Consider the following 25,790-nt stretch of genomic DNA (forward strand, 5'->3'; position numbering starts at 1 on the left):
TTAATAGTTTATAAATGCCTCAAGTTTCAGATTTATCCCTCTTCATGTTGGGCTTTTTGTAACAGATTCTTTTTCATGATGTGCCATCTGTGTGACTGTTGGACAGGTAGATAGATTGTCGTTATTTCTCTAGCTAATACTTAATGTTTTTCTCTCTAAAGCATGCATGTCCAAGTACTCTGCTGGCTGCATATTCTACTATCCATCTTTCCACTCTACCCACAATCCTTCACAAGCAGAAAAGTTACAAAAAGACCTAAAACGGTACCTCACTAGAAAAATTGGATTTGAAGCTGTTATGAGAATAAGATGTACTAAAGGTATGGACTGTGAAAAGTGTGCGCTGTGTTACATTCCTGTGTCAGTCAGTGAGCATTCCCACGTCCATGGTGGTGACCGTTAATCCTAGAGGGCTTCTTGTTGGGTTCAGCTAACCCTGTTTGAAATGTAGTTATTGAGTGATCATTATTCTTTAAGTAACTAGAACAAGTAGATAAAAGCAACATTTTGGTTTATTAAAGGAAAATATATATTAGAAATGATCTGAGAGTGACAATGAGGAGAGCAGGAAAGGCCTCTACCTTAATAGCCATTTAATGGATGGCTTCCTTGGGTTGTGTGACTGTTTGTGGGGGAGGGTTCTGATCTGTCATCTTAAGTCCAAGATAAGCAACCCTTCTTTTCTTCGTTTTGTGTAGTATATTTTTGTCTGAGCTGGACTTGCATGTAGAATATGATGGTAAGGTGAGGTTAAATATAGGCTAAATTCGTTCCGGGAGAGCCTGCGATGTTTGGTTAGAACACCTCCTCGAGTCCAGCCTCACTCTAGTTACCCAGAGGTGCCACTGACTTTGGACAGCGGCGTGGGCAGGGGGTGAAGGCGCTGCTCGTGCTCACCTTATGCCGGTTCTCCCCCCCCAGGTCTTTCGATGCACACTTTCCACGGGAACTTCTTTGTCCGTTCCACTGACCTGTTATCTCTTGCCAACATCAATCCTGATGCTGGATTTGCAGTGCAGTTGTCAATTGAAGAAAGTCTGACAGATACTTCCCTAGTGTGCTTTCAGACAGCCCTGTTATATACATCAAGCAAAGGTAATGCTGTGAAAACTGAAAGGCTTGTAGCCATAGGTCCTCTTTCTATTTCCCTTTTAGTAGAGAAAGAATGGTATGCAGTGGCAGTAATGATGTTGGTATTAGGTGACGAAGTATACGTTGTCTCTCTTTTTAGCTCACATTTGAATTCTTAAATAACCTTAGAAATAGACTTATTATTTAAGTATGTGTGCCTGTGTGAGTTTATGTGCACCACATGCAAACAGAAGCTCGTGGGGCGGCAAAAGAGGGTGCTGGATCTCTGGACCTAGAGTTACCAGTGCTTATGAGCCAGTATATGGGTGCTGGGAATCAAACTTGTGTCCTCTGCAAAAACAGTAATCACTTTTAACCACTGAGCCATCCCTCCAGCCCCAAATAACACATTTTCAAGTACCTTCCTTATTTATTTCTGTACTCTGTGTGCACACACTCATGGGCATAGCCTGCCACAGGGTACATGTGGAGGTCCAAGGACAGCTTACACAAATCACTTCTTCCTTTCTCAAGGGGATCCCAGGGCTCAAACATAGATAGGTCTTCGGGCTTGGCAGCAAGTGTCTTTACCTGCTGAGCCATTTCGCTGGCCATGTGATTTTTCTTAATTTGCATAAAATTTATATTCAGCATCATATGTTTCTGGCAAGCACGGAGACCACCATCCTTTGTATTGGTGTTCTGTAAAATAAAGAACTGCAGCAAGGAAGGCCTTCACTTGGCAATACAAGTTTTGGTATTTTACTCAGTTGAGTGTAATTTAGAACAGCATTAGAGTATACCTGGAAATTCTGGAGAGATAGCACAACAGTTAAGTGCTTGCTGCTTCTAGAAGCTGGAGTTCTGCTCCCAGTACCCACACAGAGCATATCACAATTGCCTTTGTTCTATCTCCTGGACGTCCAGCGCTCTCTCCTGGCCTCTGTGAGCACATTTATACACTTAAATATATTGCCATTGCAGCTAAAATCTTTGAAAAAAAATCAAACAAGCCAATCAAAAACTACTGTTCAACTATGTGTAAGATATGTGTTCATAGTTTCAGGGTGTGAGTTTCTTGTCTGTATGTGCATGCCATGTGCATGCCTGATGGCTGTGGAAGCGAGAAGAGAGCATTGATTTCCTACGACAGGAGTTGCACACAGTTGTGAACTTCTATATATGTGCTGGGAACTGAACCTGGGTCTTCTCAAAGAACAGCAGGTGTCCTTATCCTCTGAGATATCTGTCCAGTCTCTGGGGAATATTGACTGGGGTGTAGCTCAGCGTTCTAGTGGTTGCCCAGCATTTGTGAGGACCTGGGTTCAAATGCCTTACTCCAAAAACAATAAAAAGGCTTTTCTATTCCAGAGTGTTGCTGATGATTTAATCTAGCCTAACTAGCGACTGCGTGAATGGCAACGTGTTTGTTCTCTCTGGCCTAGCGTGCGTTAATGACGTGCTTGCGTTCCGTAGGTGAGCGGAGAATCAGAGTGCACACACTGTGCTTGCCCGTGGTAAGTGCGCTCGCAGACGTCTATGCAGGAGTGGATGTGCAAGCTGCCATCTGCCTTCTGGCTAACATGGGTGAGTAACATGAAAAACACAGGTCAAATACATTTTCTAACCTACAAAAACAAGCTGGGGCTTTTCTGCTTTTTTTTTAACAATAGAAATCCCTCAGCTAAAAAATACATTTTTTATCTATTTTAATACATTTCTGTCTATTATAGGAAGACTCTTCTTATGTTTTAAAAGTAATTCCTAGTTTAAAACCTATTAGGGGGGTTGTAATTTGTAAAAACCAGGATCTTCTTCAACTGATGTGTAAACTGTCACACACAACATAGTGGAATACAGCTCAACTGTGAACAGGAATGAGCTGTCAATCGGTTAAGCAAATGTGACTTTCAAAGGCACTGTGCTAAGTGATACGTGATGTGTCCATATGACTCCACTTACATTATGTTCAGTAAAAGGAAAATTTGTGGAAAGTAGATTGCCGAGATGGGGACAGAGAACTTTACTGCAAGGGACCCCCACAAGGGGAATAATTTGGGGTTGATGAAACTGCAGTGGATCTTTATTGTATGGAGGCATGTGTAACTGCTATAGAGCTACACTCAGAAAAGTAAATTTTACTCTTAAGCTCAAAGAAGCCTTCAGAATTAATACACTGCTCAGGGTTTTGATTTTCACGTGTCAATGTTTTATGGATAAACATGCAGTGAGCCTGGCTATTTCCCACTAGAGAAAGCAGCCATTGTTAATAACTTGTTGCATAACTATGATAGCATTACTGAAAGGCGCCTGCTCTTCACACCTTCACACCTTTTGGCCAGTACTAGGGACTGAACCAAGGACACAGAATTATGTCACTGATACATACTCCCCCTTGTCCAGGATTTTAGTCTAGAGTATGTGTGCCGCATATATATATATATATATATATATATATATATATATATAGAGAGAGAGAGAGAGAGAGAGAGAGAGAGAGAGAGAGAGAGGAGAGCACTTGCTGGAATCTGGTGACTGAGTGTCCTCTTGGTTTGGTTGCTTTGCAGCTGTGGATCGCTCGGTGTCATCAAGCTTGTCGGATGCCAGGGATGCCTTGGTGAATGCTGTGGTGGACCCGCTGTCTGCCTACAGCTCAGCAGTGTCGAGTGTGCCTCGTTCCACCCTCACAGCTCCGAGCTCACTTAGGCTGCTCCCACTCTATGTTTTGGCGCTTCTCAAACAGGTAATTCTCTGGATTTTTACAGCTAATTAGTTTCTTACAAACTCTTGAGCAAATGAAGAAATGGATTCTGTTGTTTTCAGTAATTAACTAGAGGAATATATACTTTGGCGTTGTAAGACTTGAAAAATAAGGGTAAAGTGTAGGATATGGCGGTGTGCAGATGCACCGTGATTTTTGTCAAAACATAGTCCTTTTTCCTTCATTTGAATGAGCAGTTTGAATTATGGTGTGGCTGGAGCCAGCCCTTCACATATATCTGGATGAGGCTCTGCTAAGGGAAAGCTCTAACGTTTACTGACTGACTTACCTTTGTTGCCATCACGTTCGCCCTTAAAACAACCTAGCAGAACGTTTCTGTTTTACTTACAAGGTCAGCTGTAGTACAGAGAAACTAACTACTTCCTATCCTATTAAAGATCAGCTGAGCCTTGAAACCAAGTATGTGTGACTTAAAGATGTGCTTTTCCTGTGAGTGGTGGTCTGTTGGTTTTGCTGTTTTCTCGCTGTGTTTCACTTGGACTGTGTGTCTTTTCCTTGCAGAAAGCATTTAGAACAGGCACAAGCACACGCTTGGATGATCGTGTGTATGCCATGTGCCAGATGAAGTCTCAGCCACTTATTCATCTGATGAAAATGATTCATCCCAACTTGTACAGGATAGACAGGTTGACAGACGAGGTGTGTATCTGAGTGTATTTGTCTTGGTGTTGCACTGAGGTGATCAAGTGTTCTCGGTATTTCTTCCCTGCTCTTCTCTGTGATGCTAAACATTCAAATAAGGACACGGATCTAGGTACAGGAGAGGACTTTCATGTGCTATTAGCTGGTGGGTGGAGTTTTTAAATAGTTTTCTCTGGGAAGTAACTTAACCTGGGCTTGGTTTTAATATTTGAATCAAAGCTAATTTACAGAGTGATCTCCATTTGCATTTTGTAACTATTGGCAGTTTGTGATGTAACCAGATTGCAGTATTAGTTACATAGTAAGCCAGGTCTGTTATCCAGGATTAACTTAAATGCACAACTGAATAGCATTTGTTTTCTTCCTTGTCTTCAAACTGTATTATTTGGCATTCGTATTCATTCCACACATAGTATTATGTTGTAAAAAGTGGCAGTTGGCTCTTATAGTTTTTATAGACACTGACCTCAGAAGAGAAATAAATGAGTCAGAAAAATCCATTTTGCATTTTCACATTATTACTTTTTAAATTTGAATGCATGTAAATGTATTCATTCTCCTGTAAAAGCATGGTGTTCAATCAGTATCTTTTAAATCCTTTAAAGTGTGTCATATTTCAGTATTTTATAGATGTGGTGACTGGCTTCTACATTCTGATAGTAACAGTGATCTGCTCGATGACTCTCTGGGTTCTCCCTTTTCTTTTCAGGGTGCCATACATGTTAACGATAGGGTAGTGCCTCAGCCATCTCTTCAAAAACTGTCTGCAGAGCGGCTGACCAGAGAAGGCGCGTTCCTCATGGATTGTGGCTCAGTAAGCATCGCTGCCAACAAAGCTTCTGCTTTGACAGCCCAGTTGTCCCCTAGCAAACCAGGGTGGGGTTGGGGGTGAGCAGCCATGACATCAAGTTAGCATAAATTAATAGGTTACCAAGAGTTAGATGTACTCAGAAAAGAAATTCCTACCATCAAGAACTTTACCATCAGTATTATGAAATTCAGTTATAGCTCAAGAATTTCTCTTGTGGTTCAACTTATATCCATTGCAAGAAATTTGCTGCTGGTTAGGAGGTCAGAGGAATCACTCACTGCTCAGGAGTGGTGGGAGGGGTGTCCAGCCACACATGTAAGTACCACAGAGCTCAGGGGTTGAAATGGAGTAAATGAAAGAGTAAATGGGAAGTAGGGTCAGCTATTCTTATTAAAGCAGTACATTTCTATTAGGGAAATAAATGAAGGGAGCTGGAGACATGATGGCCCACTGCTTAAGAGCACTGAACTAGAAGCCCCTGTGTTGGTTCCCAACATCCACATGGCAGCTCACAGCCATCTGTAACTCCAGTTCCAGGACATCTGATGTCCACTGCTGGCCTCTGTGGACACAGCCCACAAGAGGCACACTATATGCATATAGGCAAAATACTCATACACATAGAAAAAATATTTTTAAGATTTAAAAATTTTTACTTTATGTTCGTGAATATTTTGCCTATATGTATGTACGTGTGCCACATACATGCCTGGTGCCTGAGGTCAGAAGAGAGCATTGGATCCCCTGGAGCTGGAATTACAGATGCTTATGAGCTACTATGGAGAGGATAAACACTGGACCCTGGTCCTCTGCAAGGGCCACAGATCTCTCAGCCACTGAGCAATCTCTCCATCCCCTAAGTAAATTAGTCTTAAATGAGGAAGAGTGTAAAATCTTACAAGAAGCCATAACATTTAAGCAAAGAAGATGGGAATTGCTTTTGAGTCTTAGAATTAGGTTCACAGTGCTCTAACTGTATCTCCCCTTGTTTTATGTTTGTTAGCTTTTGTGTTTGAGACATTGTAATGAATGTATGATAAGTGAATGAGTTGTGACGGATTTTCTACTAGAGAATTTTATATTCTGCTGTGCCCCCACCCTTTTTATGTTTTAGGCTTTTTACATTTGGATTGGCAAAGGCTGTGACAATAACTTTATAGAGAATGTGCTTGGGTGTCCTGATTTTGCGGCAATACCACAGAAAATGGTCAGTGGATATTTGTTGTGTTACTTTTCCTGGGCAGAGGTAAACAAATGGCTGTTTAGCGCTGATAGGACACTGAAAATAGACAAAAGCATGAGTTCCATTCAAGCCAGTTTGATGAACTGTTTGGACTATGTAGAGAAACATGGGTGAGGGGTTTTATATTGAAGTGTGGGTGACTCTAAAACAGCTGCATCACTGAAGTCCCACCTGTCATGGGTGATAAGTCTTAGGAAAAGCTTAATCATGGAATCCCTTTCTGTTAACCTGCCTGTTACATTCTCTAGTACCTACATCTTGGGGCAGGGAAGACTGGTGGGTGGAACCCCAGGTGAGGGTATGGGTAGTCTTTTCCCCTGAGGAAGTAAGTGTTAACAAACTCATTATGTTAACATAGACCTAACTTGCCATTGTATTGTTCCACCTATTTTTTTCCAATGACTGCAGACCGGGGTTATCTCTCCTCATTGATAGAGATGGGATAGTCATGGCGAATGTCAGGCCTGGAGGAAGTAGCATTATGTGAACATCTTTGCAGCATTAGCTTTCATCTTTTTTATATATGTATGTGATTTTTTTTCAAACAAACTTTTTTTGAGTTTACTTTTCTTCCCCCCCCCCCCCCCCCACTTTTTCAAACTGGCTCTCCCTGTGTAATCTTGGCTAACCTGGGACTCACTCTGTAGAGCAGGTTGGCCCCAAGTTGGCAGTCCTTCTGTCCCCATGTGCTGGGATTACAGGTGTGTGCTGTGGCATCTGATTTAGTGTACCATTTTGATGTGTATTGGGAGGCGTACTCACGGTGTTGTATAGATGCCAGCAGCTCTGGGGGCTGGATCCATAGCACCGTGCAGCCTGAGGGGTTCTTAAAGCTCTCTGATTACTTAGTACTTACTTTGCCACACACAAGAATTTCAGGATGAGTCTGTGTGAAGCAGACTTGGGAGTTTATTAAGAAGAGGCTTTAACACAGTTGTAAGTGAAGTCACTAAGAGAGAGAGCTGCAGAGAAAAGAGTGGTGCCTGTAGGTGCTCGGTGCTGGTCGGTCAGTGTGGCTCAGCACTAGCTTGGGAAGCTGCTGAGTTCCATTGTGCAAAGGGTTTCTAAGGAGTGCTGCCTCCTGTACATGAGTTTTTAGGGTTGTTGGTGATGCATGCTACAAAATAAGATCAAAACTTGGGCCAACAGAGTCAAAGGAATCATTACTGTTCCTGATTACAAAGAGGTTTAGACATTTGTTTTGACTGAATACCAAGTTCATAATCGTTTTGTGATACTCTCAGAGGGGTATGTGCTCACACCTTAGAAGAGCTGTGCATTGTGAGTGTCTTCATGAAAATCTGTGTGTGTACTCATGCTTGTCGGGTTACACACTGTTGTTACGGCAGCTCTGTTCCGTTTACTAAAAGGGATGCAGCCTAAAGAGGGAAGAGTATGGTCACTGTTAGCCTATATTTGTGTTTTCTAATTTTGTTTCTTTTACCAGACAAATCTTCCAGAGCTAGACACACTTCCATCAGAAAGAACTAGATCCTTTATAACTTGGCTTAAAGACAGCCGACCATTAAGCCCAATCCTTCACTTGGTAAAGTAAGTCTTCCATAACTTCCTTATCACCACGTCCTCCTCCCTGTGCTTCCCTCTCCTCAAAGCAAATTGCAGGATTTGATTAACCTCGTGTGTTCTGTTTTCCTGAAGTCCACATAGTACTAATTTCTACAGTGTATATTTATTCTTTGTAATAGTATGTATTCTTAGGTAAATACTGTTTCCTGCCTTTCAGAGATGAGAGTCCTGCCAAAACAGACTTTTTTCAGCACTTGATTGAAGATCGCACGGAAGCTGCGTTCTCCTACTATGAGTTTCTGATTCACATCCAGCAGCAGGTTTGTAAGTGACGTCAACAAAGCTGAGTCAGGATGAACAGCTCCACAGCCAGGTGGAGCCCCATCCTTCAGAGAAGCACACAGGGGACTCGACACGAGGTATTTGCTTTAGAAGATACATCACACTGTCTGAGGCTTGGGCCAGAGATAACGGGGAAGAGGGAGCGAGACAGAGCCCCTCCAACGATGCTGACCCAGCCAGTGTCTGGAGTTGGCTTCTGCATAGTTCCAGGGGTGCAGCAGCCAGTGCTCTCCTGCCAGCCAGCAGACCTGAGGACCGTGGGAATGACAGTCATAACTAAACTAGAGAAAGTCATCCTCTTAGAGTTAACATTTCTGGACTTGAACTCTGACAAGAGAGGCCAACGGGCAGCGGTACTGTGTTACCTATTTGTATGAATTACTTTTTAACAGGAATGATTCATATTCATTAAATGAATTCAACGTTTTCCCTGTAAAGGCAATAGAGTTTCAGTACATGAACTATAGGAAAAATATATATATATAATGTACATAAGTGTTACATTTGTAAAGAAAATGTAAACTGTAACTAAGACTATGAATGGCTTACACTGTGCTGCATTGTTGGATGACAATTCTTTGTCACAGTTAGGGAATGAGGTTGACTAATGCATATTATGAATTGAGTCCACAAAAGAAACACAAAACTCTTTGTAATTCTGTTAAATCTTTTATGTGGATTTATTTATGATCAGCCTACTAATTAAAAGTATTTTGCTTGACAGTTGGTTTGGTGCTTTGTTTGTTTGTAGAAGCTTTTTTTTTTGGGGGGGGGGATTGGTGGTATTTTTTAAACAGTAGGAATCTTAAATATACTGCTTGGAGAAAATGCAGTACCAAGTTTCATTATCAGTGAATCAATACATTGTCATTAGTTTGTGAATTCTACCAAGTGACGACTGTTTGTATTCTTAAAACATGTTATTTTCAAAGTACATTTATTGACTAAGCATAATCTTATCATTTAAATTAAGGAGTTTTTCCTACCTATTTGTAATAGAAATTTTTTTAAGAACATGGGACTTTACTTTTTAACTGAAGACTATCATATTGAATTCTGAGAGATTTTTGTTCTGATCAAGAACTGTGTCATTCACAGCAGGTTATTTGCTATAAAAATTGATGATGATCCATTGGTCTGTGTAGTGGAACTTTGTTTTATGCTTTGTGAAAGTTCCTGTTGGTAAATGTTGGGGTAAAAATAAGGCTGTCTGCACATGTGACTTTCATTGGCTTTACGCTTCGCATCTCTTTTCTTTATTTTTCTCTCAGAACAAAATATTTTTATTTTGGTACTGGTGCATAAAAGGTGATGTTGACTGACGAGGTGGCTCCTGAGGAGATAAAGGCTTTTACTTGGCAGCAGCTGTGTTCTGATGAATCTAGCTCATGCAGTTGTACACTTTGGTGTAGACACTGGCCTTTCCTCTCTGAGAACAGCTATCACCCCAGGAGACAGCACCCTGGAGTTCCCGCTTTTCTCTAGATAAAGATAAAAGCACTCTCTCCTATCCACTAATGGAAATGAGTTTAAATGACTCACCCTAATTAGTGGCAGAGCTGCAATAAGCCAAGTGTTCTCCCCACCCACAGCTCCCACTCAACTGCTTGTCTCAGTACCCCGCTGTCTCCACCCAGGAGTTTACGGTGTGCGATTCTCTAAGGGCAACTAAATACTGTCATTTCATCGTTGTGTTATTATTTATCGTATGTTACTGTGCATGTGTGCATGAATGAGAGCAAGTGTGTGGAGGTCAGGACCACTTCTGGGAGTTCTCTCCACTCTGGCTAACCGGCTTTCATGGTAAGTGCTTTGATCTACCAAGCCATCTTCCTTGTTTTATACTGTCACTATATAAAAGAAGTATGATATTTCTACTTAAGAATGTTTTGCCTTTGTGAACTTAGTTCTTTATTATAAAACTCACTGAAATTGTTAACATTAGCCAGGTACTGTTCTAAGCACAAGGCAAAAAAATCCCCATATCCACGATGCTTACATTGTAAGGTGAGAGGAGAGGGGGGAAATTGGATCTTATCTGTCTGTGTGATAAATTCTGGGAAGTAAAGCTGGGTGAGGCTGCTGAGAATGCTATTTTAAATAGTAATGGAAGGCTTCTGAATGGCAAGAGGGAATGGAAGGAAGACCTAAAGCCCTGTGGTTATTTGAGAGGAAAGCTGTTTAAGCAGTAGATCACCTTTGGATGGCACCTGATTTTTCTGGATAACTCCAGCATATCAGCAGGGAAGTAAGGAAGTGCCTAGTACCTCCTACAATTGTGAGACTGAACTGACTGTTGAGATGTAGCAGGTCTGACAGGCAACCATGCCTGGTGGACACTGCTGTAATCGTAGGGTCAAGCAGGACCAGGAGTGCAAGGCCAGCCTTGTCTAGGTAGTGAGACCTTGTCTTTCAAAGAGGACACAAGGGGGAAACTCGGTTAAACTAAAGGAACATAGACGTGTGAAGAAGAATGTGGACTTGGTGGCATGCAGATCTCAATGAGGTCAAAGGACTGGTGGAATATAGATACCAGGAAGCGTACACGGTCAGCATACAGGACTCAGCCTTGAGTTTCAGATGGCGTCAAGTAAGTATCACTGGGAAAGAGTGATGGCTCAGTGGTCAAGAGCACTTGCTGCTCTTGCAATGGATCCAGGTTCAGTTCCCAGCACCTACAAAAGGGTGGCTCACAGCCTCCTGTGATTCCAGTTCTGGGGAAATCTGTTGGCCTCTTCTGACCTCCGACTTATTGTCTGCATGTGCTGCAAATATAGACAAACAGGCACACACATATTTTTACATATTCATAATAAGAGTGCTGTAGACTCGATCTGGAGTAAGCACTTGAGGTATTATTAAAGATAGCCAGAGGAGAGGGCTCGGAACAGAAGGCTGGGTTAAAGTGGATTCTCTAATTATAAAAGTGCCCCTAAATTGACCAGAGTAAAGGGCTGCAAATGGCAGTTGTATGATGCTGACTGTCATGATCTTGGGAAATCTAAAACAAGGAGAAAGAATAATCTGAATTCCTACAAATAAGGAGGATGGAAACCAAAACCAGTCAGTCTATGTATATAGTTTAGAATTTTCTAATTTAGTTAGAGGAACAAAATTATGCCATTTATAGAAAAATGGGTGTGATGGAAGATCATCTTTTTAACAAATACCATCTCTGTGTGTGTGTGTTTTAAGAAATGGCCACAAAAAGACTGCTGTAGGCTATGATCTGGTATATATTGCAGTAAACACTTGGGATGTTACCAAAGATAGCTGGAGAAGAGGATATAAATATTCAATTCATGCATACAAATGGTACATGCATATGTGAGGGATGGTAGCAGAAGGGGAACCATTAGGGAAGAAGGGGGAACAAGAGAGGATAGTGGAGAATGAAGATGATTCCGAGTACCTGTGTATTCTCGATCAGAATGTCCTCATAGAACCAACCACTTTGTACAACAAATGTACACTATTTTTTAAAAAGTGTGGGCTTTGTCCACACCATGTGTATGCACCAGTTGTGTACAGTGCCCAGGGAGGCCAGAGGAAGGCATCATCCTCTGGAGCTGGGGTTATAGGCAGTTGTTAGCTGTTTATGTAGGTGCTGGGAGAAAAATTCCGGTTCCTCTGCGAGAGTAGCAAGTGCTTTTAGCCACAGAACCATCTCTCCAATCGCCCTAATCATCAAAATATCTTATCTTGGCTAGAAAGGTGGCTCGGTAGCTAAGGGTTCTTGTCACCAAGTGTGATGATCTGAGTTTCATCCTTGGGATTCAAATGGTGGAAGGAGAGACAGGTTACCTCAGGTTGTCTGACCTTCATACGTGTGCTGTGGCATTTATGATTGCTTACCACTGCCAAAACATACAGATTGTATAATATATACGTAAGCACATACTTGCTTTTATAAATGAAGTGTGTCGTTCTTTAGAGGTTTACAATGGGGCCCGTAGCTCAGAAGGTATACGTCAGCAAGGGTATGTGGTGAGTGGTGTTAGAATGTAGGGGTGAGGCTTATGGGACAAGTCTCTAGCCAATTGCTTTGTGAGACATCAGCTGTTGGTGAGCCAAGGGCGTGCTTGCCAAGAGAACTCTATTGAAACTCTAGATTCCAAAGCTGGGTGTGCAGTAGAAATCCCAGCAGTAGAGACAGGAAAATCAAGAGTTCAAAGTTATTCTTAGTGACACAGTAAGTTCTGGACCAGCCTAGGCTACGTTATACCAGCTCAAAAAAAAAGGAAAGAAGACTGAGTTCTTAGTGTTGATGCTGGGCATAGGGATAGAATTCAAAGGGTGGGGAAGTGTTGAGACAGGATTTCCCTGTGTAACAGCCCTGGCTGTCCAGAAACTTGCTTTGTAGACCAGGCTAGCCTTGAATTCACAAAGACCCTCTTGCCCTTGCCTCCGAGTACTGGAATTAAAGGTGTGTGCCACCATGCCCAGCTCAGGAAAGATTATATATACCTGTGTAATATTTCCTCTCAAGCCAGATGTATACCACTTGGGCAGGGGCCTGACCAGGAATACCTGCTGTATATTAGAAGAGCATCTATACATTACTGTATATGTATGTGTCAAATAGCATTAGCTGCTTATTTTTACTCATTTTGTTTTGAGATGCCATCTCACGTATTCAAATTGGCCTTGAAGTGTTTGTGTAGCTCAGGGGGGATGAACTTAAATTTCTGATCCCATGTCTTCACCTCCTGAGTGCTAGGATTACGGGTGCTCCTCGCTGCACCTGATTTTACAGGGTGCTGTGGATAGAACCCAGGGCTTTGTGCACAGTAGATGAGCAGGCTACCAACTGAGTTATCCCCAGGCAATGTTTGGTAGTTATCTAAGGATGTGACTCTTCTAGTCTTGAGACCAGAAAATATACAGATGGGGAAATTGATTAGGAAGCCATGAAGCTATTCAACATACATTATTGAAAACAGGAAAAGGTGAAAACTTACTTGCAAAAAGAGGTTAACATTGAAGATATTATCAGGATAGTTGCAAGTAACCTGAATAAATAAATAAGAAAAACAAACAGAAGGGGCCAGGAAGATGGCTCAGTGGGTAAAGATGCTTGATGCTAATCCTGATAGCCTGAGGTCAGTCCTTAGAGGGAAGCAACTCCTACAAGCATGTATGCGTGACACACACACACACACACACAAACGAAAATGTAAAAATTAGAGAAACATTCAGTTGGTTTTGGCCCATAAGACAAAGACCTAAAATATAAAGTGATGGGAATGTATTGTGTGATTCATTTTCCTCTGATCTCTGAATTCAGAGATGATATCGCCCACCAGAAAACTGGGCGTCATCCTTCCTGCCATGTATATCTGTAAGAAGTAGGCAGGGACAGAAGCGTAAGTGGCTTTAGGAGGGGACCCAGCTGCCCATGCCCTCTGGGGGCATATACCCAGAGCCACCATTGGTGAACAATGCTTATTTACAGATATCCATTCTTTCGGAACTTTGAGCATCACAGACTTGTAACCACGTGTCCCTGTTCGTTTCTGTCACAAACTAGAGCTACCTGAGATGGACACCCTCCTAAGAAACCACGTCCATCAGATTGGCCTATGGGCCTGTTTGTGGCATTTTCTTGATTCATGATTGATAGGGAAGGGCCCTACCTATCTGGGAAATACCACCCAAGGGTAGGTGGTCCTGGACCAGATAAGAAAGCTCCTGGGTGCTATGAGCAAGTCCTGGAGAGCAGCCAGGAAGCAGCTTTCCAGCTGTGCTTCAACTTCAGCCTCCAGGCTCCTCCCATCACTTCCCTCTGTGAGGGATTGTAACTTGCAAGTAGCATAGACCTTCCTCCTCAGTGTCACTTTTGGTCAGCGGTTTAACACGGTGACAGTGAAGCTAACTAGAATGCCACTAAATGAGATACTACAGGTCACTAAAAATTGGTGTTTATGATTTTTTTTTTTTTTTTTTTTTTTTGGTGTTTATTTATGTGGAGGTGTACTGTGGAGGTCAGAGGACAACTCCTGTTAGTTTTCTCCCGCCATGTGGATTCTGTAGATCAAAATCAGGTAATCAGGCTTGGTGGCCAGTTCTGTATTCACTGAGCCATTTTACATGACCCCTGCCTCCAGCTTTTATTGGGGTTTTTAGCTAACATAAAAAAACAATATCATTTCTTATTATATTTAATAATACATCTCTTTGTACCTTTCTCATTTTCATGTCTTCATTTTGCTACACACACGCTAAAATGTAGATTTATGAGAATAAATAGGATATTGTAGAGCACACTTTTAATCCCAGCTGGGGAGGCAAAGGCAGGCAGATCTTTGAGTCTCGGTCAGCCTGGTCTACAGAGTGAGTTCTAGGTCAGCCAGGGCCGCATAGTAAAACCCTGTCTCAAAAAATAAAATAAAAATTTAAAAGTAAGCATGCTCTCCATTTTGTTTCTCCTTCACTGTCTCTCATCATCCGCCATCTAATTAATGTCTTGTTAGGATTGTGTACTTAGGTTCTACATATGAGAGAAAATATATTTGTTATTCTGAGTCTGATTTACTGCACAAACGGTAGTTGATGTTTTATTAGGATTTCCCTGGGCGACTGTTGTTCACAGAGTCCTGTTTTCTGTAGAAGGTTTATGATTTTATAAGATTGAAACGGATGTAGGCTCCACCCCACACTAGGTAACCCAGCAGCTGACGGAGCTGCCCGGGACACCCAGTGCTGGACATCCCCTTAGAGCAGCCCAGCTGGGAGGTGGCCATGGTTTCTCTTGCAGTCTTTGCTTTGTTTTGAATATGATTACCTTACCTTGAGAAGCTCTTAGGTTGCTATAGATTATTTTGATTAGTGTGTGGTGACAGATATGTGCACATTTTATACTTTTTTTTGTTTTCTATAATAAGAATTTAAGATAGCTCAGAAATGAAATAATTATAACATTGCAAGAAAACCAAAACCAAAACCCCATGTATGTATAACCGAACCTTTACTTTGCTTATAACATGCACTGATGATAATAGTGGATTAAAAGGGGCAATAGAAATACTGGGCTTTTAGTTAATAATTTATAGTTTTATAATTGTGTGTTTAAATTCTTAAAAATAAAGAAGCATATTTTGTATGATTCTCTCAGTTCTTTATTATATATTAATTTACTTAATGGAAAGGATTGACTACTCCTTCCTTCCTTCCTTCCTTCCTTCCTTCCTTCCTTCTCTTCTTCCCTCCCTCCCTCCCCCAGGCCTTCTGCATGTTCAGCAGTAACTCTAACATTAAGCTACACCCCAGTGTCCCTTTATCTTTTTTGAACTTCTTATCCTACTCCCCAAGTTCCCATCCCAAGGCAGAGTATACAAAACCATACTGATTTAGTTGAATGGCTAGAAAAACTCTTCCTGGAGGCTCTGTGCTCACCCGTGTACCACCAACACTTATAATCATTTCACTTCACATTGACCCTTGGACAAGTTGTAATATGTACCGGTTAAAAGGTCTCCCCATTTTTTTAAACAAATTTCTCACTTTTAAATTTTAATAACCCACCTGCAGCTCTGGCATTCAATTTCTTTGTAGTCCTACTCCAGTAGGACTTAACTTCCTATCAGATGATAAATTGGAATGGCACTGTGACCTGCTTCCAATTAATTATTTAAAATGTATTATTTAAAATATTTTTTTCAGAGTCAGGAATAAAGAATAAATGGATAAATAGCCCAAGAACACATTTCAACAAGAAAAGCCAAGATTTGAAATGAAGTTGTCGAATAACTAGGGTTGAAATGGCATGCTCATAAACAGCCATCTGAAACACACAGAGAGAGAGAGAGAGAGAGAGAGAGAGAGAGAGAGAGAGAACTCAGTGGCTCTAAATTGCCTTAATAGGATTTATGGGGATTACTTGGGATACAATCTGAGAAATGAAAGCAGATTGGAACAAAGGTGGAGTAAAAGATGGTTTGAAAGCAGAGCAGCTAACTGCACAGCATCATAGGAGCTAGCTGCTGTCATTCATGCTCAAGCCTGATGTAGCATGCTCTCCTTCTTGTGAGGCCTTCTGGACCCCTTTGCTCAGTAAACCTGTCAGAACTCAGCCAAAGCATTACTACCTCCTGCAGTCTTTGCTGACTACTCCCGACCTGAGTTCAGCACTTCTGTGTGTGCCCTAATCATGCTCAACTCCACTATAGCCACAGCAGTGCTGTGTAATTATTGGCATTCTCTTAAAACACAGACACTGCCCTTTTTATTTCAGTGTTTGCATACCTGGCACATACTAGGTGTCTTATTAGGCTGTGGAGAGACACGATGACCACAGCAGCTCTTAGAAAGGAAAACGTTTAGTTGGGGCTGGCTTACAGTCTCAGAGGTTTAGTCCCTTATGATGCAAAGCATGGCAACATGCACACATCCAATCTGCTTTCATTTCTCAGAATGTATCCCAACGTGCTGCTGGGAAAGGAGCTGAGGGTTTTATATTTGCAGCAGCAGGAAAAGACAGCCACACTGGGTGTGGCTTGAGCACCTGAAAGCTCAAAGCCTAGTGGCACACTTCCTCCTACAAGGCCAACCTCCATCCCCTGTAGGGACCATTTTTATTCAAACCACCACCCTATGTATTCAGTAAATGTTTGTAGAACTCCATGGAATAATTGTAAGTTAGCAAATGAGTTGTAAAAAAAAAAAAGCCAGATTTAGTAACATGCCTTTAAATGGTCAACTTGGGGGGTATAGGCAAGAGAATTGGGAGGTCAAGATCATTCTTGGCTCTCTAGCAAGTCTGAGGCTAGCCTGTGACACAGGAGGCCCTATCTCAAGAAAAGAATGGACGAACTGCAAACATATGTTCCTGGGACATACAAATTCAAAGAATTTGGCAAGGGAAAGACGGCTCATTTAAAGTTGTGGGTAAGGCAAAGAGACTGTCACTGATAGACAGAGCAGTACCGTCCAAGAGAATCTGTGCACTTTGCACTGGGCTAAGAGGAAAAGTGCCTTGAAGCCAAGACCTCTGCCACTGACGGCTACAGATGTACAAATACAAGTCTATATTTCTTGAAAGGGGAGTACCTGGAAAGAGTTTCTAGAACTCTGCAGGAAAAGAGCACATAGGAAGCTGTTTTCTCCAATCATACATTCAGAAACTGCAATACCACTGCAGCTAGGGGTTAAGGCGGCCTGACTCTATCTCATGGGCATGCGAACTTGCTTTTCCAGGCATGCAGAATGCAAGAGTGATGGAGTCCTAGAGTGCCCAGAGAGTCTAGGCTAAAGCCTGTGGGGCCAGAGAGTCTGTATAATGCCTCACAAGCCCCGGATGCTACTCTAGTATTTGCTCAAGGGCTTGTATACCACATTGTCTCCTCTGTGAGGATGGAAACTGCATGGCACACACAGTGGCTATTCTCCAGAGCCCAGCTGCTTGCTGTATTCCTAACTTATCATGAGCTGGCACCAGCTTTGGTGCCTCGGTTTGGCCTCCTTCCACGGGGAAGCAGGTAGCTGCCACATTCTATGCTGATCATGGAGCAGTTTTTCTTCCACTACGGAGTCCACACATGGTGTGGATATGGAGCTGTCCACTGTGCCCACGTTTCTGCCAACACTACCCTCTGTGGACTCACACAGTGCCTTCGCCATCTTGCTTCTGATCAAGGGACCGATTGCCTAAGAAGTGTGGCAGTGGAAACTCCAGTCTTACCACACTGTTACTCTAAAAGGCAGCTGGCCTGATAGGCAGGTGGAACATCCTAAGGCTTCAGTTAGAAGGCTGGTTGAAGTGCTGTCACGATGTACTGTGGGCTTTGAATCAGCCACTGATTCAAAATAGATAGAAATTGGGACCCAATCTGAGCAAGAGGTGATGGAAGTTACTGCGGTCGTGAGAAAAAAACAAAAACAAAAAGCCCAATGCTAGCTCTGCACCTACCAGACGATGGTCCCTCTTCTAGCTGTATGACCTGGGCAAGCTCTCGCCATTTCTTTAGCCTTATCCCTGAAGGAGGTCACAATAATTCCTCAGTAAGAGCGTCATGAAGGCTGTGCGGAAGGTGTGTGCAGAGTTTCTCAGACATCATCTCACAAAGCACAAAGCAGCTGTGCAGCAGGACAAAGGTCTGGATCCTTCACTACCAACCGGGCCTGTGCTTTGCCCTCAGCCTCCACCTTCACTGAAATTCTTGCCCACTCGACCCAGAGATAAACTTTTTTTTTTTTTTTATGCTGTCATTGCTGCCTTCTCCTCCATTCAGTATAGTCTGTTTGTTAATGGTTCTTAACATGTAGGTCAGAAAGACCCAAGCTGTTTTAGTCTACCGTGTCCATGTTCCATCAGATTCGATGCCCAGTGCTCACGGAGAGCCACAGTAGTGGGGTTTGGTTGCTGTACCTGGCCTGTCCTCTCACTCTCCCTCATGGACTCATTTGAGACAGAGCTGTACAGCCCAGTTTATGCCAGACTGAAATTCACTGTGGTCCAGACTGATCTTGAACTCACAGGCCTTCTGCCTCAAGTTCCTGAATCATAATCCTCCTGTCTCAGCTTCCTGTTGGTATAATGTTCTTTTAAAATGTATAGGCCTTACCCTTGTTAATTCAAATGCTGATTTCCCCACCCCCAACTCTCTGGTTTCAATCCAGATATTGCATTGTGATACTCATTATAAGCATCCTGTCTCAACTCCTGTGTAAACAGGACAAAATAAAGCAACTAGATACAATGTTGTGCAATGGAAGGAGCCAGAGGACAGGAAAGAGGGGAGGAGCTAGAGAGCAGGAAAGGAGTGGGAGGAGAAGGAGCGAGAAGAGAGGAGGAGAGCAGAGCTGGAGGAGAGATCTTGGAGGATATGGATCATGAACCAGACTTAAGATTTCACAAAAAGCAAGTATAATGTGGGAAATCTAAATGTTAGGAAACTGAGGGCTTGGAGGTTTAGGAGGGAGTAAATATTGCCCAGCATTGTGTTCTAGGTTAACTAAAAACCCAGTCTCTGTGTGGTGATTTGGTTATACAGCTGCTGAGGATTAACAGCAGCATTATTAGAAGATAAACCAATAGTAAATATTAATCACCATCTACAACAAATGGTGCCCAACTAATCTAAGTATTCACACCTTTTAAATCTTACTTAACATAATTTGGAGGGGGGAATAAGCTCTTAGTGATGCAAACCAAACTTAAAATCTAAAAACTCCCAGGTCAGTTATTGTCTCGTCTAAAACAAAAAGGGGGAACTGTAGAGAGCTGCGTAATGCCGCGCCTTAAAGATGGAGCTGGTTTCCGCCTTCCACCTTCCCAATGGTGAGTGCTCTCTGTCACAAACAACTCCATATTTGGCTAAGGCTGAGGATCTGGCTTGCTTCCGTATATGTGGACCTATCTGCATTGCCCACGTGGCACGCTGGGGTTGGCTACCCAGAGGCTATTTAAGCTGTGGGCTGGCTTTCCCCAGGGTCAGAAGATTGTTCAAGGTTCCTGAATAAACTGCATTGAAAAAAATAATAATAATAATAAAGAGAGGCTCTTAAACCAGCCCAGGAGCAAAAGACAGCCTCCTGTGGGCAGACCTGAGACTTCCATAACAAAACTGGCTGCTGCTGCAGTTTAACTAAGGGGTAAACAAGCATGGCTCTTTTATACTGTGGCTGGCTCAACTGGCTCAGCTCCACAGCCATGGCAGGAAAGCAAGGAACTGGAGGCAGACAAACCTCTAGACAGAGTTTGGCCTAAACTGCATGTAAAATAAAAAATTGTCATGGCAGAGGGTGTTTTAATCTCTTTTGGCTTCATTTTGGCTGTCAATATTCATGGATCTGGTTACAATATGTTTAATGGTGTTGGTTCTTCTCCATGCCTTCTCCAAGAAAGTTCAAGGAGAAAATGGGGGAAAAGCCACGGATTGGGGTACTAAGTTACAGACAATAGTACTCATCCAAATAATTAGGTTAATAACGGCTAAAATTCAAAGCTCTTTGGCTGCAAGGTATTTGTCAGCTCTTTCTGGTAAGGGTCCACCAATTTATTGAAATATCAACTAAAATAATCAACTGGGCTTTGTTTGTTACAGCGTAAATTGGCACAACTGACCCCCAATTTAAAATTTTCTTTTCTCTTTGTTTGATTTTCATTTAAAGGCTTTGAGTTACAAATATACTGATTTGAAACTATATATATCTGAACAAGTTGGTGAAGGCACATGCCTTTCTTCCCAACACAAAGTAAAAAGAAGCTTATTTACATAATAAAAGCCAGGATGGCAACTCCTGCTGTTTAGCCACTTACAGAGATAGTCTTGAGATTCAAAATGACAAAATTTTCCTCAAGGTTACCACGTAAATTCTTTTTTCTTAATAATAGATGTTATATCCTTACTGATCTAAAGGTGGGTTTCACATCATTTATAGGTTTATGTAAAGAGAGATAATGTCACACTGCTCTGAAAACTGCCTTATCCTTTTAAACGTGAGACATTTTCACGGGGGAAAAACGTTGGTCATGCTTAATGTAAAAAAGACACAAGAGGCTTAAAGATGGCAAAGTACATGCCAACCTAGTTTAGTCCTGAAAACTCAAAAATTATTTTTATATGTTTAAAAAACAAAAATGTCCATCCCTATCAAAAAAAGGGCATGCTTAAATGCTAAGGGTAAGAGAGCTTATATGCTAATGCTAAGAGAGTTTATATAAAGTTTGGCTATAAAGGCATAACTGTCCAGTCTGCATAAAAAAGGGGCAAGCCAAAAAATAGCCACTATCAATGTAAAGCCCAGGTACAAGGTGCCTAGGGTATGCTTAAATGCTAGAGGTAAGAGGGATTTTAAATAAAGTTTGGCTCTAAAGGCATAACTGCCCATCCTGTGTAAATAAGGGACAAGCCAAAAAATAGCCACAATGTAAAACCCAGGTACAAGATGCCTAGGGTATACTTATCACTGTAAAGCCCAGGTACAAGATGCCTAGGGTATGCTTAAATGCTAAAGGTAAGAGGGAGTTGAAATAAAGTTTGACTATAAAGGCATAACTGCCCATCCTATATAAACAAGGGGATAGGACAAATAACTACAACATATATAAAAATCTAGGGCTAAACCTCAAAACAGGTACAAGATACCTACGGTATGCTTATATTCTAAATTAAAAAGGAGTTTATATAACGTTTACTTAAAACATACATTTTCTATTGCTCAAGGCAACCAGCTTGTCTCTCTAATGGGAGGCTTCTCTAGGGAAATAGGTAGCAACTTGGCCTAATACAAAAGGCACGCAAGAGCCAAAAAAGATGTTTTGATCTATCCAACCTTGTTTTGATTTCAACATGATAATGATTGTATGTTCAATAAAAATGGTAAGTTATATTGCTGATCCCTTTACATGGGAACAACTCTAAAACTGACTGAGACATAAAAATATGTCTCCAGCCAAAACTTCAACAATACTTGGCCAATAAATCCTTGGCTATAATATCCTCAAAATGTATTATACTAACCTTTTAATTTGCATAGATCAAATTGGCTTCAGTTTAGTTTCATCCTGCACATCTCATACATCTATAATTTTAGAACTCTATAATGCTTGTGAGAAATTATGTTTGCAGAAAAAAAAGAACTGGACACCAGAGATGCTGGATCAAACCTAACAGAATCATTCTTCAGCATGCTGAGACATTGACACATCTGTTCCAGCATCTCGCAAGTTCTAGCATTCTGCTTATTCCTGCCTCAACTTCTTCAACTGCTGTTTCTCATCAAAGCCTGCTCCCAAAAGAACTTTGAAGAAAGCTACTAATTTTAACTGGTCCAGCAATTTAGACTGTTCCAAAAAGGACTTTTATTAAGCCTGAAATTTCTCAACATTCAAATGTTATTGGACCACAAATGTTATTGCTTGCTTAATTAACCATTTTTATTTGGACCCCCTACAGGATTTCTACATGTCCAAAATGTCAGCTAGAAGAAATCTATGAGAACGGTGCCCAATTTTCCTTAAAGGGGGTTGGGTATTTTTTTGGTTGGTTGCTATGGCTATGAAATTTTATTGTCATTGGAGATGTTTATTATTAACGGTCTTATTCAAAGTAAAACAAGGAATATACAGGGATATTTTATAGAAATAGAAAAAAGGGTAGATTATTGAATCTACTCAACTTAAGGTTTTATTTGTTATTCCCAAATAAGGTTAATTTTAACTCTGGCATAGGATTTTGCATATTGATGCAAAAATAAGTATTTTTAATACATTGGTATAAGCTTTAGTATATTGATAGAAAGTCAAGGTTACTTCCAATACTTTTAAACTACTATTAAAATGTGGTTAGGATATTAGGTATGCAAGTTAATTATTAGTTATTCAACTCAGTCATGTCAGACACTAGTCTAATTTATCACAGGAGTATACATCCTAGGTTTAACAGATAGATATGATTTTGTATCCAAATCGATTACATAAAGATAGGTAGTCTTCAAAAACTTCAGAGACTTACAGAATATGGCATTTAAAATGTTCTTATTATTTTAAAGATTCTTTGACAATGAGACAAGTCATTTCCTAGCAGCACCCCGCCTACCTGAAAGAAGATAATGAGCATCGAAGAACCTCCATATGGAGATGGCTTCAAATGTGGCAAACAAGCCACTTGGGTAAAGAAAATACCCTCACTTCACAACAGACAAATTCTGCCTAAAATGGGCAAGCTTAGATGCAGGACAAGTCGACTGCCGCACCCTGCCAAGACAGGGTAAGCAAGTCCTAAATAGTTCCTGCTTCATGTGTATGTCTGTCAAAATATTCTGAGCCAGAAGGCTGAAGATGATGCTCCAATGTTATGGAGAGTTATGGGTGACTGTTCAGCGCAAACGGTCTTTGTCAATTTTTATTTTTTGGAAGCTGCTAACATGCACTTCCTATTTACTCTCACAACTAATTTTGTTCCTTCTCAAGTCTCTGATGGGGTTGAAGGCCAAATAGTTACAGTACCACATTTAAGCTTAAGTTGTTTAGAAGTTGAGAAATCTTTTCATATTGGTAATACCAATAAGGATAAAAGTTAAATTAGGTATAGAACTTTAAACTTGTCAAGGTAGGATAATCAGACACTTTCTCCTAGGATACCCTCTCCATGTGCTAAATACACATGGACTAGTCATTGCACATGTAGATTTTACCTAACGGTTTTCATAATTATCATTGAAAGAAAAGGAGACTTTTATTGGACTTAAAGGGGAAAATGTTGGTATAATGTTCTTTTAAAATGTATAGGCCTTACCCTTGTTAATTCAAATGCTGATTTCCCCACCCCCAACTCTCTGGTTTCAATCCAGATATTGCATTGTGATACTCATTATAAGCATTCTGTCTCAACTCCTGTGTAAACAGGACAAAATAAAGCAACTAGATACAATGTTGTGCAATGGGAGGAGCCAGAGGACAGGAAAGAGGGGAGGAGCTAGAGAGCAGGAAAGGAGTGGGAGGGAAAGGAGTGGGAGGAGAAGGAGCTAGAAGAGAGGAGGAGAGCAGAGCTGGAGGAGAGATCTTGGAGAATATGGATCATGAACCAGACTTAAGATTTCACAAAAAGCAAGTATAATGTGGGAAATCTAAATGTTAGGAAACTGAGGGCTTGGAGGTTTAGGAGGGAGTAAATATTGCCCAGCATTGTGTTCTAGGTTAACTAAAAACCCAGTCTCTGTGTGGTGATTTGGTTATACAGCTGCTGAGGATTAACAGCAGCATTATTAGAAGATAAACCAATAGTAAATACTAATCACTGCCTACAACAGCTTCCCAAGTTCAAAATCTATATTTTTCAAAGTCAAGACCAAGCTCATCAGCGCTTGCTATTCAAGCATGTGGGCCTGCACTCAGTGCCCAGAACTCACGCTTGGTGACACATCCTGGTGCCAGAGAGGCAGAGACACAAAAGATCCCTGAGGCTTGCTGGCCAGCCAGCCTACCCTAATCAGTGAGCACCACTTCCCCATGAGAGTTCCCGTCTCAAGGTGGACAGCTCCTAAGAAGTGATGCCAGAGACTGACACCCTGCCCTCACAGGCACGACTACACTCACGCATGTGTACTCCTATACAAGTGAAAAATCCATGCAGTCTCATAATGTGCAAAACCTCAAAATTTCAAGTTGAGGATTTGCATAGCGTGTCTGTTGCCCCAGCTCACTCTGATCCTGGCTGTCTGTGATGTCTGTGGCTGTGAGAAGGGCAGCAGTCAGCTGACAGCCAAAGACAGAAGATGAAGGTTCCAAGACCCTGTGGTCAAAAGGTATGCAATGCTAGACCTAACTGCTACTTCCAAACTCTAGCTTCTCGTGTACTGGGGCTCTTAGAATAATACTCCATGCGGTTCGTTGTTGCTTTGTTTGTTTTGAGACAAGTCCTGGCTTGCCTCAAAGTCTTCAGGCACTTGGTTGGTTTCAAACTTGATCCTCCTGCCTCTGCCTCCCAAGTGCTGGGATTGTAGGCATGAGCTACCCAGTATGGCCTTTGGGTTACTTATAAAGACCTTGCTTTTAGTTATTTTATCAACAAGAAGTTTCAGAGCCCAAACATGAGATCTTCTAATCGTTAGCATCTTTGGGCTTTCCTCCTTGCGGCCCCTTTAACATTTTGAAGGATGTTTTTAAAAACTTTTATTTATTTTTTTCAGATTTATCATTTTGTGTGCAAACCGTTTTGCCTGCGTGTATGCCAGGTACTCACAGATGTCAGAAGAGGGCATCAGATCCCATGGAACTTGAGGCACCAGTCGTTTGGGAATGGAACTCAGATCCTCTGCAAGAGCAGCCAGGGCTCTTAACCACTGACCCATCTTCGCAGGCCCTTGCAGCAGTGTTTTAGTCAGCTGCCTGGGCTCTTCTGGTTCTCTCTGGAGCATCACCATTCCTTTTGCTTTTGCTGCTGTATCTGCCGCTGTGGTTCTGCTTTGACGACTCAGCCTAAAACATCTCTTCCCTTCTTCCCTGCTGCCTGTCTGGGTCATCAGTTTCTGCAGTTTCCAGTTCTGCTGCTTGTCAGTGCAGCCTGTCCGGTGCCCTCCACCTCCTCTGGGTTATCAAAGCAGTTGGTTCCTCCTCTGCCCTGGCTCTGTGGCTGCCACTGTTGCCACCCCTGCTCCTCTGGCTCTGCCTTTTTTGTTTGTTTGTTTGTTTTTGTTTTGCTTTTTGCATAGCTAGCTCAGCCCACTCTACAAGAGCAGTATGTAGAGCAGATATTTTCTTAATTAATGATTGATGGGGAAGGGCCCAGCCCATGATGGGTTGTGCCATCCCTGGGCTGGTGGTCCTGGGGTCTACAAGAAAGCAGGCTGAGCAAGACATGGAGAATGAGCCAGTAAGCAGCAGCCCTCAATGGCCTCTTCGTCAGCTCCTGCCTCCAAGTTCCTGTCTG

General features: G+C 41.8%; 1 protein-coding gene across 5 annotated transcripts in view; it reads left to right on the forward strand.

Annotated features, from left to right (window-relative positions):
• Window positions 1–9,141, forward strand: part of Sec24b (SEC24 homolog B, COPII coat complex component) — a 78,484-nt gene extending 69,343 nt beyond the window's left edge. For all 5 annotated transcript variants that reach the window (XM_021645084.2, XM_021645090.2, XM_060392694.1 and 2 more), the window contains 9 exons: window positions 162–320; window positions 922–1,095; window positions 2,548–2,658; window positions 3,639–3,814; window positions 4,355–4,492; window positions 5,205–5,309; window positions 6,421–6,513; window positions 7,997–8,100; window positions 8,294–9,141. In XM_021645084.2, the coding sequence (XP_021500759.1) occupies window positions 162–320; window positions 922–1,095; window positions 2,548–2,658; window positions 3,639–3,814; window positions 4,355–4,492; window positions 5,205–5,309; window positions 6,421–6,513; window positions 7,997–8,100; window positions 8,294–8,408 (1,175 nt within the window). In that variant the 3' untranslated portion in view covers window positions 8,409–9,141. The remainder of the gene's footprint in view (window positions 1–161; window positions 321–921; window positions 1,096–2,547; window positions 2,659–3,638; window positions 3,815–4,354; window positions 4,493–5,204; window positions 5,310–6,420; window positions 6,514–7,996; window positions 8,101–8,293) is intronic.
• The last annotated feature ends 16,649 nt before the right edge of the window (window positions 9,142–25,790 follow it).

Source organism: Meriones unguiculatus, chromosome 10 (assembly GCF_030254825.1).
Source record: "Meriones unguiculatus strain TT.TT164.6M chromosome 10, Bangor_MerUng_6.1, whole genome shotgun sequence".
In the NCBI taxonomy this organism is placed as follows: domain Eukaryota; kingdom Metazoa; phylum Chordata; class Mammalia; order Rodentia; family Muridae; genus Meriones; species Meriones unguiculatus.